Here is a 19,295-nt window from a genome sequence, read left to right on the forward strand (position 1 = left end):
ACAAACCAATGATAGGTTTAAATAATGAAAACCTAGAAATATAGGGCCAAGCCCATTATTTTTACTGAGAGATCAAACGTGGTAAGAAATCCTGCTTTAAAATCCTCACCAATTTACATGGTATATAAATTGTGAATTAATAGAAGATATAACCTAGTTGGGAAAGATTCAAAGTTTATGTCTCGAGTCAGTTGAGATAATAATGTGATATGCCTTCTTAAATGCATGCTTCTTGGTGTCATCAGCTATTTTGTGTACGTATGAGATTTCATTATGTTTACTTTTTGCAAGCATGGTGGTTAAAGGGGTTGTTTGTAAGAAAAACGTGGCTCATCGGAGGATGACTTCAAACATAGATAAACCACGATTACTACTCCTTGGAGGTGCCCTGGATCAACGGGTTGTTAATCGAAAGATTCAAAGTTTATGTCTCGAGTCAGTTGAGATAATAATGTGATATGCCTTCTTAAATGCATGCTTCTTGGTGTCATCAGCTATTTTGTGTACTTATGAGATTTCATTATGTTTACTTTTTGCAAGCATGGTGGTTAAAGGGGTTGTTTGTAAGAAAAACATGGCTCATCGGAGGATGACTTCAAACATAGATAAACCACGATTACTACTCCTTGGAGGTGCCCTGGATCAACGGGTTGTTAATCACTTGTCTAGTGTTCATACTTTATTACAACAGGTTCTGACTTTGACTTTATCCTCTTCATTTCTTCATCGTTTATACCCGTTTTACTGATTTTAGTGGCTGTACAAGATTTGGTAATTTATTGCTTTCATGGATTTCTTCATCCTCTTCTTCTTCTTCATTTTTTTCCCCCGGGAAGGAAATGGACCATTTGAAGATGGCTGTTGCAAAGATTGCAGCTCACCACCCAAATGTTGTTTTAGTTGAAAAATCAGTATCTCGATATGCACAAGAATACCTTCTTGAGAAAGACATATCTCTTGTTCTAAACATCAAGATACAACTATTACAGCGTATAGCCCTCTGCACTGGTGCACAAATAGTTCCTTCACTAGATCATCTCACAACAGCGAAGTTAGGGTATTGCGACTCATTTCGTGTGGAAAAGTTCCTGGAAGACCATGGAAGTGCTGGGCGAAGCAGGAAGAAGTTAACAAAAACGCTCATGTTTTTTGAAGGTTGTCCAAAGCCATTGGGTTGTACTGTAAGTCTGAAACACTTTTACTGGTCCATTTTTTAATCAATTATATTGTTTAATCTAATCGGAAATTTTGAATTTTTGCTATAACATTTCCAGTTTTATCTGCATGTATGGGACCTTATATTGGTCATTATAAAGCTGCAGATTCTGTTCCTGGAAATTGTCTAATATGTTGTTTCAACTTTCATGATGGAAATCAATTTGGGAAAGGCAATTAGAGTAATACTATTGCCATTACTATTAAATTTATTGATTTTATGATGTATATTTGAGAGACGATTTATCATGTTGAAGACATGAGTTCAATAAATTTGCTCCCTCTCTATTAGGTTAAGCTTTTATGAGAATTCTAAATTGTGATATTAAATAATAATACAATGAGAAATATGTTTATATATTTAAGTAAGAACTAATGTAAGAAAATAACAAATAGTATCCTATCTGTATACCAAAGTTAGGAATTACTTACAAAAATATACAACCATGTATTTACAGCTATTTATTTATTTCCTAATTATTTAGAACAAGGAAATCTTTAAACTTTTTTTAGATGAGGTAGTTCAACATGTTATACAGAGACCCTAAGTTCAAATCTCACCCCAATCTATTTATGAAAATTGCACACATGTCAAAGTTTTGATGGAAACAGGAATCCAGCCTGTGCATGAGTGGCAGTGCTGAAGGCATATTTCCTAATCAAATGAAACAACTTAAGCTTTAAGATGGGGTGGTTCGACAAGTTATGATATAACATAAAATGTGTCTTATTATGAAACATTTCTAATAGGGTATGCATTCTCAGAATGAAATATTAAAATGTGTCTTATTATGAAACATTTCTAATAGGGTATGCATTCTCAGAATGAAATATTGAATTTTTGAAAGCAATAGAGTCGGACAGAATTTAGTAATCATTGTACATGTCAGATTTTGACAGATGAATTTCTATGGATAAACTTGAAGGGTTCATGGCCAATATTTTTATTTCTGCTATTCTCGAGGGAGAATTGTTGGGGTTAATCGATGGATATTACTGTGGAAGCATTCCTGTACTTTCTGCTGTTGATTCATTAGAATAAACTGCTGTTTGGGTATCTACATCTTCTGCTGTCAGAAAATCTGTGCACCAATTAGCTTCAGGCCTATGCAAGGTTTCTTCTGCAAATCACGTTGTCATCTTTCACTCTATTTATGTAAAATCTTATAATCTTAATAAGCCTGTCTTCTAGCTCAACTCTTTAATAGTGTAGTAAACAACCTTATCAGCCTATCTTCATTGGTAGATCCACATGGTGGGTTTCCTTGTCAATTTTATCCACCTTTGACCTGTTTTCACTTAGAGCCCGTTTGAGCCACATTATGATGAGAATGAGAATGAGAAATAGAGCCGTTATGGCCCCACACCAGAGATAGAAATTCAAAAATGGTGACTTGATGTGACGGATAACGGTCATATTTTTTATTTTAATGAGGTAAATACGGGGCTCAAACAGGGGCTTAATATGAATATCATGAAACAATTAAGTTATCACCGGTAATTTTTCTTTATTTCAGATTCTGCTCAAGGGTGCCAGCAGTGATGAGTTGAAGAAAGTTAAACATGTAGTCCTGTATGGAGTATTTGCTGCTTATCACTTGGCTCTGGAGACCTCTTTCCTTGCTGATGAAGGTGCTTCACTGAAAGAACTTGCTTTGAAGTCTCCAATAAAGGTTGCATTGCCTGATAAACCATCAAGTGTTGACAGGTCCATTTCGACAATACAAAATTTGACTGTTCCTACTGAAACACAGCAAGTGCCCCAACTCCCTGGCAATCTTTGTCAGGATAGAAGTGAATTGTGCTTAGATATTACACTATCATCCAAAATTACTCCCATGTTTGAGCCACAATCTTGTTTGCCTGAAGGTTCTCAATGTCAAATTCCTAATGCCAAAACTTCCATAAATATTATGGATGCTGATTTTGGAATCTCGTTCAATCCTTCAAGTCATAATTTGGCTGCTCCTAAGCAGGAGAAACTTGCTTGTAATCATGTCTCTGAGAAGAATCATCAAGTGGATCTCACTGAATATTGTGCAGCTAAATCATCACTAGGTCATATTTTTGAAGCGGGGGGAGACAATAATAAAGTTTCAGGCTGTTTTGTTAATTTAGAAGGTGTAGGTCAAAGTGTTAGTTGTTCTCATGCAGATGGAAGTAAATTGCCTTCAAATTCTGGCACTTCTGATTTTTCATATTCAGAAAAGCACGATGCCAATCACCATGAGGAAATGGAATCTTTAAAAGAAGATTTTTTCCTCTCATCTCCTGATAATCGGAGCATTTTGGTCTCCCTATCCACACGCTGTGTGTGGAAAGGAACTGTCTGTGAACAAGCTCATCTCTTTCGCATCAAATACTATGGAAGCTTTGATAAGCCTTTAGGTCGGTTTCTTCGAGATCATTTGTTGGATGAGGTATTCTCTATGCCTGTTCCCTTGCTTATATGGCTGTGTATTAGTTGTGTTCACAGCAGTAGTTTGATTTCAAAAATTTCTTTTCTAAGGGCTACCGGTGCCGCTCATGTGAAATGCCATCAGAAGCACATGTTCATTGCTATACTCATCGACAAGGGTGCCTTACAATTTCTGTAAAAAAGCTTCAAGAATTCATCTTCCCAGGTGAGCGAAAAAATTTGGATATGGCATCGGTGCCTAAGATGTCCTAGGACCAATGTTTTCCCTCCTGCCGCCAAAAGAGGGGTCATGTCTGATGCTGCATGGGGTTTTTCTTTTGGGAAATTTTTGGAACTCAGCTTTTTGAACCATGCTGCTGCAAGCTGCGGTCATTCCCTTCATAGAGATAGTCTCCGTTTTTATGGGTATGCATTCTTCTATTTCAAATGATATTAAAAGCAGTCTCGCTGTAACTCCAGTTTTCAAGGTAACTGATGGAACTGATTGTGCATGCACGTGCAGTTTTGGGAGGATGGTTGCATGCTTTCAATATGCTCCAATCAATGTTTACTCTGTCTGTCTTCCACCACCAAAGATTGAATTTAATTATGATAAGCAGGAGTGGATACAGAAAGAAGCTAATGAGGTTCAGTTATTTAAGATTGTGCTCAAGAACCCTATATTTGTGTAGTTCACATTCTCAGAAATGATTGGTTGTTGCATCACTATAGGTTAGCTGCATGGCCGACCTCTTCTTTGCTGAGGTACTGCAAATTCTTCACCTGATTTCAGAGAGTATCAACTGATTGTGGCGTGAAATCAGTTGTATCCTGTCAGCAGATTGCTGAATTGCAAGTGATGCTCCAAAAGGAAAAAAATGAACTTGAGGTGATTTTTCTTGGAATATCTCCTGATTTTATTTAAGCATGTTACACAATAATAGGCTAACATTACGAGCTAATTAGTCTCTAATTAGGCCTAATTATAGTAGCCTAATTAGTCTCTAATTAGCCTAATTTCAGTAGCTAAATTAACGTAATTAACTAGAGAAATTAGCATACCTTAGAGAGATTGTACATGTATATATATATAGCGTGATTTCCAACGAATAAGAATATAGAAAAATTCCCAGTTCTCTTTTCAATTACATGGTATCAGAGCCATGAACCATCTTACCCGTGGTTCGGTTCTTTGAATTAGGCGACATCTTTGTGTGTCGACCTCACTGTGGTCAGCCCTTTGCCTCCGGATTTCTGGCGGCATCATCTGTGATTCCGGCATCTGGGTTTCACTCCTAGTTGCCGGCAGTTTGGTTTCCAGCCAGCAGATCGATTGGATTGTTGGGCAGATCGATTAGGTTGCCGGCAGTTTCTGAAATCCCTCGGTCTCCATTTGGGTTGGAGTCTGTGTTCCAGGTTCACCATGCGATTCACCATGCGATTCCGCCTCTGGTTTGAGTCTTTGTGACGCTGTTTTGTGGACGGAAAATTCTGGTCGGCCATCTTGAATTACGGGATTTTCTTTGGCTAATTTCTGGTGAGTTGGGTACTTATATTCTATTGGGCTCTACACACGTGATCTATTTAATTGGGCCATACTGGATATATTTATTTTAACTTTGGGCTGTTAGACTTGGTGGATTATTTGTGGACTTTTGTTTGAGTTGGATTAATTGAGTCTTTCAATCTGCCTATTATTGGATAATTGAATGATGACTGAGTTCAAGGGATCTGTGAGCGAGATCATTCCAGTGATGTCCAAAATCGCTGAACATAAATTGAATAGCACTAATTATCTGGAATGGAGTAAGACGATTAGAATCTATTTACGGAGCATAGACAAAGATGATCACTTAAATAAAGATCCACCTAAAGATGATACAAAACAAAGTTGGTTGAGAGAAGATGCAAAACTTTTTTTACAAATCAGAAACTCTATTGACAGTGAGGTAATTGGTTTAATTAATCACTGTGAATTTGTAAAAGAGCTAATGGACTATCTGGAGTTTTTGTATTCTGACAAAGGAAATGTGTCAAGAATTTATGAAGTTTGTAGGGCTTTTTACCGTGCTGAAAAGGAAACCAAGTCCCTCACAACTCATTTCATGGACTTCAAAAGGACGTATGAAGAACTTAATATACTATTGCCATTCAGCACTGATGTCAAAGTTCAGCAAATTCAAAGGGAGCAAATGGCGGTTATGAGCTTCCTGGCTGGTCTTCCTTCTGAATTCGAGACTTCCAAATCTCAAATTCTCTCTAGCTCTGAAATTCCCCCTCTTCAAGACGTCTTCAGTAGAGTTCTACGCACTGAAAATACATCACCTATTCAGCAAAATAATGTTCTTGTTACCAAAGGAGGGGGAAATTACTATGCAAGGAGGCCCAACAATAGGGGAAGAGAAAACAAGAATACTGATAACCGTAACTATGATTCAAGCAGCGTTGTGTGTTACTACGGCCATGAACCAGGCCACACCAAGCCATACTGTAGGAAATTGCAAAATCGCAATAAGAGAACTCAGACCGCCAATGTTGCTGCTACTCCTAGTTCATCTTTTGAGAAAACTGTTATGATATCAGGTGATGAGTATGCCAAATTCTCTCAGTATCAAGAATCACTGAAGGAATCCCCTCCAGTTACTGCCCTTGCTGAGTCAAGTAAAACATGTCTTATCTCCTCTTCAAAGAAATGGGTAGTTGATTCAGGAGCCACAGATGACATGACAGGTAATTCTAGTACCTTCTCTAGCTTTCGATCACACAAAGCTCCCTCTCCTGTTACCATAGCTGATGGGTCAACCTATAACATTGTGGGATCTGGGACTGTTAAACCAACTTCCTCTAGTACCTTGTCATTTGTTCTGAGTCTACCAAAACTTGCTTTTAATTTGATCTCTGTAAGTAGACTTACCAAGGATCTTAATTGTTGTATCTCATTCTTTCCTGATCATTGCCTTTTTCAGGATCTTATGATGAAGCAGATTATTGGTAAAGGACATGTATCTGATGGTCTCTATATTCTTGATATGTGGGTGCCTCGATCAGTTGCTTGTTCCAGTACCAGCCTCCCAGTTATAGCACATTGTCAGTTAGGACATCCATCTCTGTCTACATTGAAGAAACTATGCCCTCAGTTTAACGATGTATCTTCACTAGATTGTGAGCTATGTCATTTTGCAAAACATCACCGTAGCTCATTAGGTCCGAGAATTAATAAACGAGCTGAGTCTGCTTTTGAGTTGGTTCATTTTGACATTTGGGGACCATGTCCTGTTGTGTCTAAAACTGGGTTTAGATATTTTATTACTTTTGTGGATGATTTTTCTCGAATGACATGGATTTACTTTATGAAAAATCGATCTGAAGTGTTCTCTCATCTTTGTGCCTTTTATGCTGAAATTAAAACCCAATTTAATACTTCTGTGCATGTACTAAGAAGTGATAATGCAAAAGAATATGTCAGACTCATTCCAGACTTACATGACTCAACATGGGATTATTCATCAATCCTCTTGTATTGATACTCCTCAAAATGGAGTTGCTGAAAGAAAGAATAGACATCTACTTGAAACAGCTCGAGCTCTTCTGTTTCAAACGAAGGTTCCTAAGCAGTTCTGGGCCGATGCTGTCTCTACAGCATGTTTTCTGATTAATCGCATGCCATCTACAGTACTTAACGGGGATATTCCATATGGTATTCTATTTCCAAACAAGTCACTATTTCCAGTAGAACCACGGGTATTTGGAAGCGCCTGTTACGTTCGTGATGTAAGGCCATCCGTTACTAAACTGGATCCAAAAGCCTTGAAGTGTGCTTTTCTAGGATATTCTCGTCTTCAAAAAGGGTATCGATGCTACTCACCTGATCTCCATAAATACCTAGTTTCTACTGATGTGATCTTTTCAGAAAATACACCATTCTTCTCCTCTCCCTCCATCTCTACAAGTCAGGGAGAGAGAGATGAGTGGCTAATCTATCAAATCACACATCCAAGTGCTCCTATTGAGCAATCAGATGATGGCGCTTCTCTCACATCTCCCGGAACATCTAATGAGCAACCTCCTACTCAAGTAAAGCCACCTGTTATCCACGTTTATTCCAGAAGGCAAGAGACCAATGATATATGTCCTGCACCGGCTACTTCGTCATCTGATTCTCCAAACGACCTTGACCTTCCCATTAGTCTTCGCAAAGGTAAACGCCAGTGTACTCTCCCTAAATCTATTTATCCCATCGCTAACTTCATTTCTTACGACCATCTGTCTCCTGCGTGTTGTTCTTTAATTACCTCTTTAGATTCAATCTCTGTGCCTAGAACAGTAAAAGAAGCCTTGAGTCATCCTGGTTGGAAGAATGCAATGTTTGAGGAGATAAACGCTCTAGATGAAAATCACACATGGGAGTTGGTAGATCTGCCTAAAGGCAAGAAAGCTGTGGGATGCAAATGGGTCTTTGCTGTCAAGGTCAATCCAGATGGTTCTGTAGCAAGACTTAAAGCCAGACTTGTTGCAAAAGGATTTGCTCAGACCTATGGAGTGGATTATTCCGATACTTTCTCTCCAGTGGCCAAACTTACCTCTATTCGCCTATTTATATCCATCGCTGCATCTAAGATTGGCCCTTACACCAATTGGACATCAAGAATGCATTCCTTCATTGTAATCTCCAGGAAGAGGGGTATATGGAGCAACTACCTAGGTTTGTTGCTCAAGGGGGGTTTGGGAAAGTTTGTGCTGGCATTATTCTTCTTGTTGTTTATGTTGATGACATTATCATTACAGGAGATGATTGTGCAGGAATCTCCTCTCTCAAGTTATTTCTGCATACCAAATTTCACACAAAAGACTTGGACCAACTAAAATATTTTCTCGGAATAGAAGTAACAAGAAGCAAAAAAGGGATATTCTTGTCTCAAAGAAAGTATGTACTCGATCTGCTCGTAGAAACCGGAAAGATGGGAGCCAAGCCATGCAGCACTCCAATGGTTCCTAATGTACATCTTACAAAAGATGATGGTGATTTCTTTGATGATCCAGAAAAGTACAAGAGACTAGTGGGAAAACTAAATTATCTCACAGTGACTCGTCCAGATATAGCTTATGCTGTCAGTGTTGTTAGCCAATTTATGTCTGCGCCTCCTGGCCTTGGTATAGTGTATAACAATCACGGACATTTTTGCATTGAAGGCTTTGCAGATGCTGATTGTGCTGGATCTAAAATTGATAGACGGTCTACTACAGGGTATTGGATCTTCATTGGTGGAAACCTTGTGTCCTGGAGGAGTAAGAAGCAGAATGTCGTATCTCGGTCCAGTGCAGAATCGGAGTACAGAGCCATGCCTAGACTACATGTGAAATTTTGTGGATACAACATTTTCTAGCTGAGGTTGGATTGAAGCCTTCGGTACCAGCAAAACTCTGGTGTGACAAGCAAGCTGCCCTTTATATCGCCTCAAATCCGGTATACCATGATAGGACTAAACACATTTTCATTCGTGAGAAAATCCAGGAAAATATAATCTCTACTGGTTATGTAAAGATTAGAGAGCAACTTGGGGATATATTCACAAAGGCGTTAAATGGGACTAGGGTTGAGTATCTTTGTAACAAGCTGGGCATGATTAATATCTATGCTCCAGCTTGAGGGGGAGTATTACAGAATAATAGGCTAACATTACGAGCTAATTAGTCTCTAATTAGGCCTAATTATAGTAGCCTAATTAGTCTCTAATTCGCCTAATTTCAGTAGCTAAATTAACGTAATTAACTAGAGAAATTAGCATACCTTAGAGAGATTGTACATGTATATATATATAGCGTGATTTCCAATGAATAAGAATATAGAAAAATTCCCAGTTCTCTATTCAATTACAAAGCATATTAGACAATTGTGGGAGGACAATTTTTTAATTAGACCTCTTTAAAGTGATAATTGGTTCAACATGTTATATATTCGCCAAATCTTTGCTGGATGAAAATAGGCTGTCGAAAGGCAGTTTGTGTTTTGGCTGCAAGAACACCATATTGCCTACTTGATGCTTTTATTAGCTGTGAATCTGTTTCTCTAATTTAAAATTCTACTGTTTTAGGAGTTATTAAGCAAAGTGCTTAATGGGGAGGCAACAGTTGGTCGTCCTGCACTTGACATCCTTGAAATCAACAGATTAAGGAGGCAGTTAGTTTTTCATTCTTATGTTTGGGAGCAACGCTTGATTAATGTTACTGGTTCTATTTCTCAAAGTTCAAGCTGTTCAACATCAAAGCCAAAGGAGAAGCCTCTCAATTTTAGAGAGAGGCCTAATTCTAGAGAGAAGCCTGCTGAGATGAATATGGTTTCCAGGCCTAGCAGAGGTTTCAGCTCCTTTGATTCTTCTCTTCAAAATGTGAATCCTGATGTGAAATTAAATCAGGTAGGATATGATCATAGTAATTCGCCTGGTTGCTTTTGTGAAGGGTTAGATATGGATCAGAACCTAAGCAAAAGGAAGGACACCGAGTCTCGTCATAGTTATAGCACAAATACAAGCAATCAGTCAGACAACCTGGAATCTAGAAAAGCTGTGCAACGGGTTCGATCAGAGGAGCAATTCCCAGCATTGGAAAATCTATCTGATAAGTTAGATGCTGGCTGGACTGGTGGTTATCAGCCAACGAGTATCATTCCCAAGGAAAATGGCTTTGCATGTCCTGATGCATTACCCAGAGATCCTTTTCCTAGTAGCATGAGATCAGTCATGGTAGACTCAGGTGTTAGAATCTGTACAAATGATTCATCCTTGTCCGAAGAGTCTCACCCTCTTTTCTTGAAAGGGCTTAATGTAAAGGAAAATTACAGTAGTTGGGTGAGAATACCCTTTTCAACTTTGTATAATTCATTCGACAGGAATTCTTCAATGGATTCACTGACACTTGGGAAAGATTAGTGAGTATAATCCTGTCTATATCTCATCACTGAGAGAGTTGGCAAATCAAGGCGGTGCCAGATTGCTCCTACCCATGGCTTCCAGTGACATTGTTGTACCAGTTTATGATGATGAGCCAACTAGCATCATATCTTACGCACTTGTCTCACCAGATTACCCTACCCTACGGTCAGACGAACCTGAAAAACAGAAAGGCAGATCAAATTCATCACTAACTTTAGATTCGATAAATTTACTTACCCTTCATTCTTTTGATGAGGCTGCTTCTGAGTCCCTCAAGAGTCTTGGGTCTAATGATGAGAGCCACTTATCGAGTTCCAGTTCTTGGATTTGGTCAGGTTTGGATCCAATATTATACACAAATGCTTTGCGTGCCAGAGTATCTTTCTCAGATGATGGTCCTCCAGGGAAGGTGAAGTATACTGTTACTTGTTATTTCGCAAAACAATTTGAGGCCTTAAGAAAGACTTGTTGCCCAAGTGATTTAGATTTCATTCAGTCCCTCAGTCGCTGTAAAAAATGGGGGGCACAGGGTGGCAAGAGCAATGCCTTCTTTGCCAAAACCCTGGATGATCGATTTATTATCAAACAGGTCACAAAGACAGAGCTAGAGTCATTCTTCAAGTTTGCACCAGTTTACTTCAAGTATTTATCTGAATCAATCAATACTGGAAGCCCCACTTGCCTGGCAAAATTCCTGGGCATCTATCAGGTATTTTCTGTTCACTTTAAACTCCTGATAGTGTTGCAGTGACTGAAATTCAGTAATAAAATCCTGAAAAAAAAAAAATTTGAACAAAGAAGATGGAAGCTGATATATTTTGTAAGCTCACTCAAAACCGAGCTGATATATTTCATATCAAATATATAGAGATTACCAGAAATTTCTAGCAAAAATAGTTGGTCGCTTTTTACTTAATACAGACTGTTTTTTGGACAGCTTTCCCTAAGACATGCATGACCATATTTTGGTATAACTTCCAGAATAAACTACCAGCTTTTATCCTTAAATTTAGCTAATTTCAAGCTGATAAAAGTACAAAAAACAGAAGATATTTTTACGTAAGTGTCAATGTAACTTCAACAAATCCTCATATGTGGTATGGCACGCTGTCGTGTTTTGACAGCATTTGTGTCTGCTAAATTCAATCTTCCAAATATATGCATTTTTCTTGTCCACGACTTATTTTATGTTCCATGTTTCATGCTTTTTCACCTGAGGGAACATTAACATTAGTTTTGCTACCTTAGCATGCTTTCATAAGATTGTGATTTTATCTTGTTATTAGCTCATCTGTTGGTTGGGTGGTTATCATCTTGAAGGTTACATCGAAACATCTCAAGGGAGGGAAAGAATCAAGGATAGATGTTCTGGTAATGGAAAATCTTCTGTTCAAGCGTAACATAACGAGATTGTATGATCTTAAAGGATCTTCTCGATCACGTTACAATCCAGATTCAGGTGGGACCAATAAAGTTTTACTTGATCAGAACTTGATTGAAACAATTCCAACTTCTCCAATTCTTTTGGGAACCAAGGCGAAACGGTTGCTTGAGAGAGCTGTGTGGAATGACACTTCATTCCTTGTGGTAAGCTTGATCAGTTTCTGAAATGACTTATTGGGCTTCTAGATTTTCAGCAACCAAGATTTTTATCTACTTGACCTAGTCATTGAATTTATACACACACAAAAACAAATCATGTGGGCGGATCACGTTTACACACTTTCTTTCTGTCACATTGTCGAACAACTACGAGTCTGATTGGGTTGGTGGCACTTTTGCCTGTTCAACTTTCTGTCTGTGAACTGAATGACAATCTTCTCTACATCAGACATTGTTTCCTTGATCAGCTCATCTAGTATTTATGTTTATTGCAACAACTTGAATATTCCTTTCCGGATTCTTATTTCCTTCTTCCTAGATTTGGTGGATTAATCACCTTGTCAAGCAATCCGTTCACCAGTGGGAGCTATATACTAATCCATTATTACTTATATGATGCTACAGTCAATAGATGTCATGGACTGCTCACTACTCGTTGGCGTAGACAAGGAAAAGCACAAGCTAGTGCTCGGGATTATTGATTTCATGAGGCAGTATACATGGGACGAGCATCTTGAAACTTGGGGGTTAAGGCATCGGGTATCCTTGGTGGGCCTAAAAATGCTCCTCCAACCGTAATTTCACCAAAGCAATACAAGAAAAGGTTTAGGAGAGCTATGTCTGCTTATTTTCTATTGGTCCCAGATGAATGACCGTCTTCAACGATCATTCCCAAATTCCCAATCGATCACAATCTGACTTGTGCGAAGAGAACGCGCAAGATGGTGCTTCTATAGATTGATGGTTTGAAGCTCCAAACCTGCATTTTCAACATGCCAGCTGAATGCTGTAAAGCTCCCTCGTCTTCTCGACCTTTCGGCCTTTTCTTGTACATTATTGTATTTTACACGACGTCATATTCGGCCAACAAAATTTTCACTGTGAACCCGTTTGAGCCACATTATAATAAGAATGAGAATGAGAAATAGAGCCGTTATGGGCTCCACACCAAAGATAGAAATTTAAAAATGGTGGCTTAATGTGATGGATAACGATCATATTTTTCATTTTAATGAGGTAAAAATGGGGCTCAAACAAGGTTGTATATTCTTTTATGACATTTTCCACCATCAACTGTACACTAATGACCAATTCATGTATGTAATGTATATTTTTCTTTTTCTTATAAGTACTTTTATATTTTTCCTCTTGTTTTGCCTCCCAATTCGGCTCCCAGGTCTCTCTCTCTCTCTATAATTTTCTCTCATATTTACACATGGGGTTATGTTGTCTTTTTATTAGTATAAGATTATGCTATTTCAATTGATTACATGTTACATGTGCTTCGTGATAAACGTTACAGAAAAAAATATAAATAAATAAATAAATAATCTTAACCAAGTGCGGGACTTATTTTTTCTGTAGGATTATTAATTAATTTGAATTCCTTGTAACTTCTTACGTCGAAGGTATTTGATTCTATTATATAATGCATAAATGATACTGTTTCTCTATTTAGTGTCGATTACAATAAGATTTTTAATAAATTTGATAAAAGTTGATAAAATGTATAGTTAAAAAAATGTGAATTCCAAAAAGGACAATTTCATTTGTACTGAATGGAATGTACTGAAAGTTGGCCCCCTTTCACAATGCACGCGGGCCCGTGTGAATATAAAAATTTTGAAATGTGGTTTCCACCCCCTATGTAAGTAGTAAGTAAAGAATTTGGTAAAAAAAATTTTGTAGAGTAGCATTTTTCTTTCAAAAAATGTATTGTTAAAATTAACTATTGATTTTTATTAACTTTTAATTTGCATCAAACATGGGCTAAACCATTTTGGTTCCAAAAAATGTGTGTGTGTGTTTTTTTTTTTTTTGAATAATCGTACTTACAAAATTTTCAACATCATTGAAACGAAATTCTCTAATTTAAGAAAGCATATATACTAATACGTGTTTCAGCAGAGTGGGCTGTGCAATAGGTGGCTCGATTATTTGAAATCAATTGTTAAAACTTAACTGAGAAGAGATACGCATAAGATTATAATAGTATTGTTTATTCAACTGACTTGTTGAGGTGGAGAAGACGAAGCGAATTTTCTCCCTTTTTAAATTTTTTTGTTGAGCTTAAGTTTACTTCAGCATTTAGAATGAAAAAAATGAAAAATATGATTATTATTCGTCACGTCAAGCCAACATATTTGATTTTGTATTTCTTGTATGGTTTATAACGACTATATTTTTCATTTTTGGAATCAACAGGCCTAAATTTAAGTGATGAATATTAAAAATTAATACGTTTGACTAAACTTAACAAGTAAAAGTTTTGTACATATATGTGTGTGCGCGCAAAGAAGTTGGCTGCTTAAATTTTTAAGGCTTCAGAATCAGGTGACTTCATTTCTAGTGTTTATTATGATTATTATTCTGTTTTAATAATCAATTTCCAGAATTGAAGTTCTTTGAAGTAATGATGGTCTTGCCTTCATTTGAAATATCAAACTAAATTCCCTACTGTGACTTCTTATAATCATCTTTCTGATAGATATGCGATGGCTGGTTTTGTTCAGAATTGTGTGCTCAGTTTTTTGGTTTTGATTATGGAGAATTGAATATGAATTTGGCGTTATTATTTTTAAGTTTCGTGCTAGGTTCTTGTAATTGCATCTGATTTATCGCTTGAATGGTTATCAATTTAGTTTAGATTATGAGTGACGGCTGCAACAATTGAGTAAAGTTTGCTAGTATTTTAAATGTTTGGGATTTTTGCTGCAATTATCCCTTTGTTCTATTCCGTCATTTAATCATCAAAATTAAGGAAATTATGAGCTTTTTTATATTATTGAAAAGATGATAACGGATTATGGTTAAAAAAAAAAAAAAAACCAATTTTTTTGGTGTAATTTGTTTTATTTTGATGAAATGTATTTATTTATTTATTTTTGAATTTTTTGAGAGAATAAGTGTTCTACAAAAAAATTTACAATTTCGTTTTTCGCCTTCAAAATTAGAAAGAGGAGAAATTATTTTTCAATGCTGCTTAATTTTGACATATTTTTGGGGACCTCAATGATTGTCAATTCTTCTGCTGCCATCTTTTCTTGATGAGATGTTAATTTATTTTTCAATTCTGATTCCTTTGACAAAAATTTTGTCAAGTTTGGAGGAATCAAGTGCAGTCAAGCAATATATTGAAATGAGTCCTGGAAATTTGTATCACATTGATACAAGGGACCCCTTCACTGACCAGTTTGGTAATTTTAGCAGGTATCTTATCATTGTTTGTGCATGAGCAGTAGCAATATATTTTATTTAAATACAGTCCAGTTTGTTTGATTTGATGTTATCTACTTATTTTTCCGTTTATTAAATGAAACTGTTTGTTGCAAGATTTTGATGTGTAAAACCATTTAGCCGTTAAGAAATTCTCATTAGAATGGTGTAATGTTAGAATCTAATAACAGTATAGTAGAAGCATAAAACTTAAAAATTATTTCTTGTTCTGTTTAAACCCTGATATTTTGGTAAATATTGAATGACGAACTTAGTAATGTAGTGATCTTGTGTGGTAATCCAGATGCTAGTAACAGTTATTTTGCCATGGGTTCGTTCACCTGGTTTTTCCATAACAGAAATCCATTACTGCAAAATCCTGCAGCTTTATCTTGATATTAGTGTTCTTGTGCCTTCGGAGAGCTACAAACCTGCACTACCAGGTTGAGAGAGTGTAAGCAATTACCATAAAATTTTTCCAGAGTTCTAATCACAAATATGTAGCGGCAGTGGGAATAAATTTGCTCTTCAAAAAGGATAAAACACAAAATATAGAAGCCATGGTTTTATAAAGAGAATCCTCCAAACCATTTTACATGTCCTTGGTCATAACTCTTCTCATTAAGTCCTGATCCTTGATCGAGAAATTATCCAATGAGAAGTCAGATGCAAGAATTATTCTCAAAATTTAGTAGAAGATATTACCAAAGCTCTTAAGTTTCATCTCCCCATGGGACCAGATGAAGCACATCAATGCAGTTTTGGAAGTTTTCTTTTGTCTACCCCTGGCCTTTCATAATGCACATAAACCATTAGAGAAGTAATGCGAGTCTCTAGTCATGGAGCTTAAACAAATATAGGTATCCACTCCAACTACATTTTTCTCAGCATTGAAAAGCTTTTATGAACTCTTTCGTAGGCACTATTGTCGATAATTGTCTATGTTGTCGTTCATAATGTTCAAAAAATAGTTTTCTTTGGTATCTGTGTGTGCATAATCGCACTCAATGTTATTGATTCCAGCTGAATTTTCATAACCATATATGAAATATATCTCTTCTCGTGATCCAGGGGTGGTGATGAGGATGATGACTCACATATCTTGAATGGTGATACCAATTGCAATGTGACTGATCATGTTTATGAGCAACGTAAAGTGCATACTCATGAGGAACACACTGAACCAACTTTGGATGGTTCAAATGGTAACGATGTTGAACTGGTGGATTGTGAGAATAATATTCCATTTTGGCTTCCTCCAGAGCCTGAAGATGAAGAGGACAGAGAAGATCTCTTATTTGACAACGATGATGATAGTGGTAGTGACTGTGCTACAGGCTCAAGCAGCTTAGGCGGTGGGGAATATCAAACTAGGGATAGATCACATGATAAGCACAAGAAGGCTATGAAAAAAGTCGATGATGAGCATGTTTCGCGCGGGTTAACTCGCTAACAATTAAAGAGGATCAGACGATTGTGTAAGGGACGAAAACCTCTTGAGACAAAGTCCCAAAAAGGGGTGTTCTTTTATTGGCGATGAACTTTACAATTGGAAACGAAAAACAACGTGCCTCCAAGGGGCGCAAGCACACGAGTTACAGAAAGGAAAGTGTTTAAGTCTAAAAGCTAAAGAAATGAAAATTACATATTCTCTGTTCGAGAGTTTTGGATTCGGTCCTTTGCTTCTACGTCCTTTCTCCCTTTTATACCTCATAGACGATCTGTTTGTGATTAACTACTCTGAAAACTGCTTGATCGTCCTATAACTACCCACTTTCTTTGTAGTGGCCATTTTGTCATGAAACCGCCTTTTAACTGCTGCCATTATCTTTCATCGTTCAACTGCCTTCGATTGAATTCCTTGAGTTGTGGAACATGATAAGGCTACTTTAACAACTGCCTTGATAACTGCATTCCTTGATAACCACGATGCGTTATGTTTGTTGATACCTTGGGCGATTTGAAGGTTTGGGCGAGAGTAGAATAACAGCTCTGGGCGACCGTATGACACCCATTCGTTCAGATTCTGGGCGACTTGCAAACTTGGGCGATGGCGTTACCGCATTCTTGGGCCCCTTGTTTGGGCCTTCACCTTGACTCGTTCGATTGGACTTCATTCTTCGGGCCATCCGATTTGGGGATTCTTCAATTCGGCTTTACTCCTTGGGCTGTTTGACTTGGGCTGAATTTTTATGTGTCAACAATTACCCCCCAATATGGCAGAATTAATAATAATTATTGAATTTTGCCATATTCACTTCACGTCTCCAGCAACGTTTGCGATTCCCAAAGAATTTCAATCATTGTTTCCCTCTATAACTTGAAAAGGTGCGTCGCTTTGCAAACCCTTATAAACTCCAAACACGCCATTTTACTGCTACCAAATCACGTTTCATATTTCTTGCGCATCCTTCATGATTCACGTAGCTCTGAAAAGCTTCGTTCCTTCTTCAATGGCTGCTTCACAATCTCAAGCTAGTGACTCCTTTAGTTTTGATGACTTTCAGAAACTTCTGAGTCGTCCATACGTAACCCCAAGTTTTCTCGCGCCCGCCGATGTTGGACGTAATGAGTTTTACTTGGGGCCTTTCTTCAACAATGCGGAGGCAGTTGAACAGGCGGCGGTGGATCAGCTGTTTCCTTGCACTCATGGCCCTCCTTTTCTGAATTTTTTGCCGCTGGGGCCACTTCGTGAAAGAGGTATTCGCATTTGGCCCAAATCTGACGTAGCTTTTCGTAGGTGGCATGCTCGTCTTGTGGGTCATGGTCCTACTAAGGCACTTTTTGATAGCGCTAGGATTTCTGATTTGTTGGAAGTCTCTATTTGCCCCCTACTTTTGATTCAGCGCTCTTTCCGATTGCTCTGAGCTTTTGGTCCTCTCAGTATAACACCTTTATTTTTCCTCTTGACCCCATGTCTATTACGTTAAGGGATGTTGGGGCCCTGGTAAATTTACCACCTTTGGGCGATACCATTTTCCCAGGCATCTTAGTTTCTGGTGGCGCCCCACAGTTCGGTAAAAACTATACCGATTCTTATTCAAGCCTGCAGACACTCCACAATCATTCGAGTGCTGAGCCTACTCATGCTGAGCGAGTGGCCTTCCTTTTAGTTTGGCTTTGTAAATATGTGTTATGCGTGCCTAGTATAAAGCCCTCTCTGAGTTATCTACCCATAGCGCACGAACTGGCACGTGGCAGGCCTTTGAATTTATGTTCTTTGTTTTTGGCTGCCCTTTAAAGAGGCATGGCTTCTCTTCAGGCTCAATTGAAGAATGGTGCATCTCCTACTGGCAGTGGACCTCTTTGGTTCACTCAACTGTGGTTGAGATCCTATTTTCCATCGCTTGGTGCTCCATCCATTTCTCGTCCTTCTGCTAGCTGTTACGGGCTAGCTATGGAGCCCTTAACTCCTGTAAGTATGTCCAGAAGGGACATTTTTTCATTCTTTTATTCTTTAGATTCAATCTCTTCCTTCTTTCCTTTTCCTCCTTTTTTGACTCCGGACTATGTACATCCTCCTTCCACTCTAGATAGCGCGAGCACCTCTCTGCTCATTTGGATTCAGTTCTTAACTGGGAGGGAGCTTTTCCACGATATCTTAACTGGGACCAATGCCAAAGCAGGGGTAGAAATTTATGCTCCCCAATTTTTTGCTCGGCAGCTTGGTTTCGGCCAAACTTGGCCTGTTCCTCTTTGCTATTCGAAGAACTTAAACGACCGTTTTCATACCATTAATAAGGCGGAAGCAGAGGCTATAAACGCTCACGCTCGCACCCTCCATTTATCAAGCCATTTTTCATTAGCCCCTTTTAATCCTTGTCATGCTACTCACCCTCTTTTCGAACAACTTTGGCCATCGGTGAAGCGCAGATTATTTGCGACTGAGGCCAATCGTGCCTTTCATTCATTAGACCAACCGAGTATTTCTTCTC

General features: G+C 38.0%; 2 protein-coding genes and 1 pseudogene across 2 annotated transcripts in view; all 3 read left to right on the forward strand.

Annotated features, from left to right (window-relative positions):
• The first annotated feature begins 416 nt into the window (after window positions 1–416).
• On the forward strand, window positions 417–13,284 carry LOC111372669 (annotated as a pseudogene).
• LOC111372670 lies at window positions 4,534–6,729 on the forward strand. The gene is made up of 2 exons (XM_022995049.1): window positions 4,534–6,343; window positions 6,580–6,729. Exons 1-2 carry the CDS (start codon window positions 5,323–5,325, stop codon window positions 6,606–6,608), a joined length of 1,050 nt encoding a protein of 349 aa, XP_022850817.1. The 5' UTR covers window positions 4,534–5,322; the 3' UTR covers window positions 6,609–6,729.
• Window positions 13,285–14,432: 1,148 nt separating the features above from the next.
• Window positions 14,433–19,295, forward strand: part of LOC111372658 (1-phosphatidylinositol-3-phosphate 5-kinase FAB1A-like) — a 13,613-nt gene continuing 8,750 nt past the window's right edge. Inside the window, exons 1-3 of the mRNA XM_022995040.1 lie at window positions 14,433–14,478; window positions 15,247–15,354; window positions 16,432–16,800. Of these exons, the coding sequence (XP_022850808.1) occupies window positions 15,284–15,354; window positions 16,432–16,800 (440 nt within the window). The 5' untranslated portion in view covers window positions 14,433–14,478; window positions 15,247–15,283. The remainder of the gene's footprint in view (window positions 14,479–15,246; window positions 15,355–16,431; window positions 16,801–19,295) is intronic.

This window comes from Olea europaea, unplaced genomic scaffold, assembly GCF_002742605.1.
Source record: "Olea europaea var. sylvestris unplaced genomic scaffold, O_europaea_v1 scaffold1020, whole genome shotgun sequence".
NCBI lineage: Eukaryota > Viridiplantae > Streptophyta > Magnoliopsida > Lamiales > Oleaceae > Olea > Olea europaea.

What these genes read in the sequence shown, in the direction of transcription:
- LOC111372670 (XM_022995049.1), top strand. Translation starts at nt 5,323, where the DNA reads ATGATGACTGAGTTCAAGGGATCTGTGAGCGAGATCATTCCAGTGATG. An exon ending in AGCCACAGATGACATGACAG is followed by an intron (nt 6,344 to 6,579) that starts GTAATTCTAGTA and finishes TGCCTTTTTCAG; the next exon opens with GATCTTATGATGAAGCAGAT.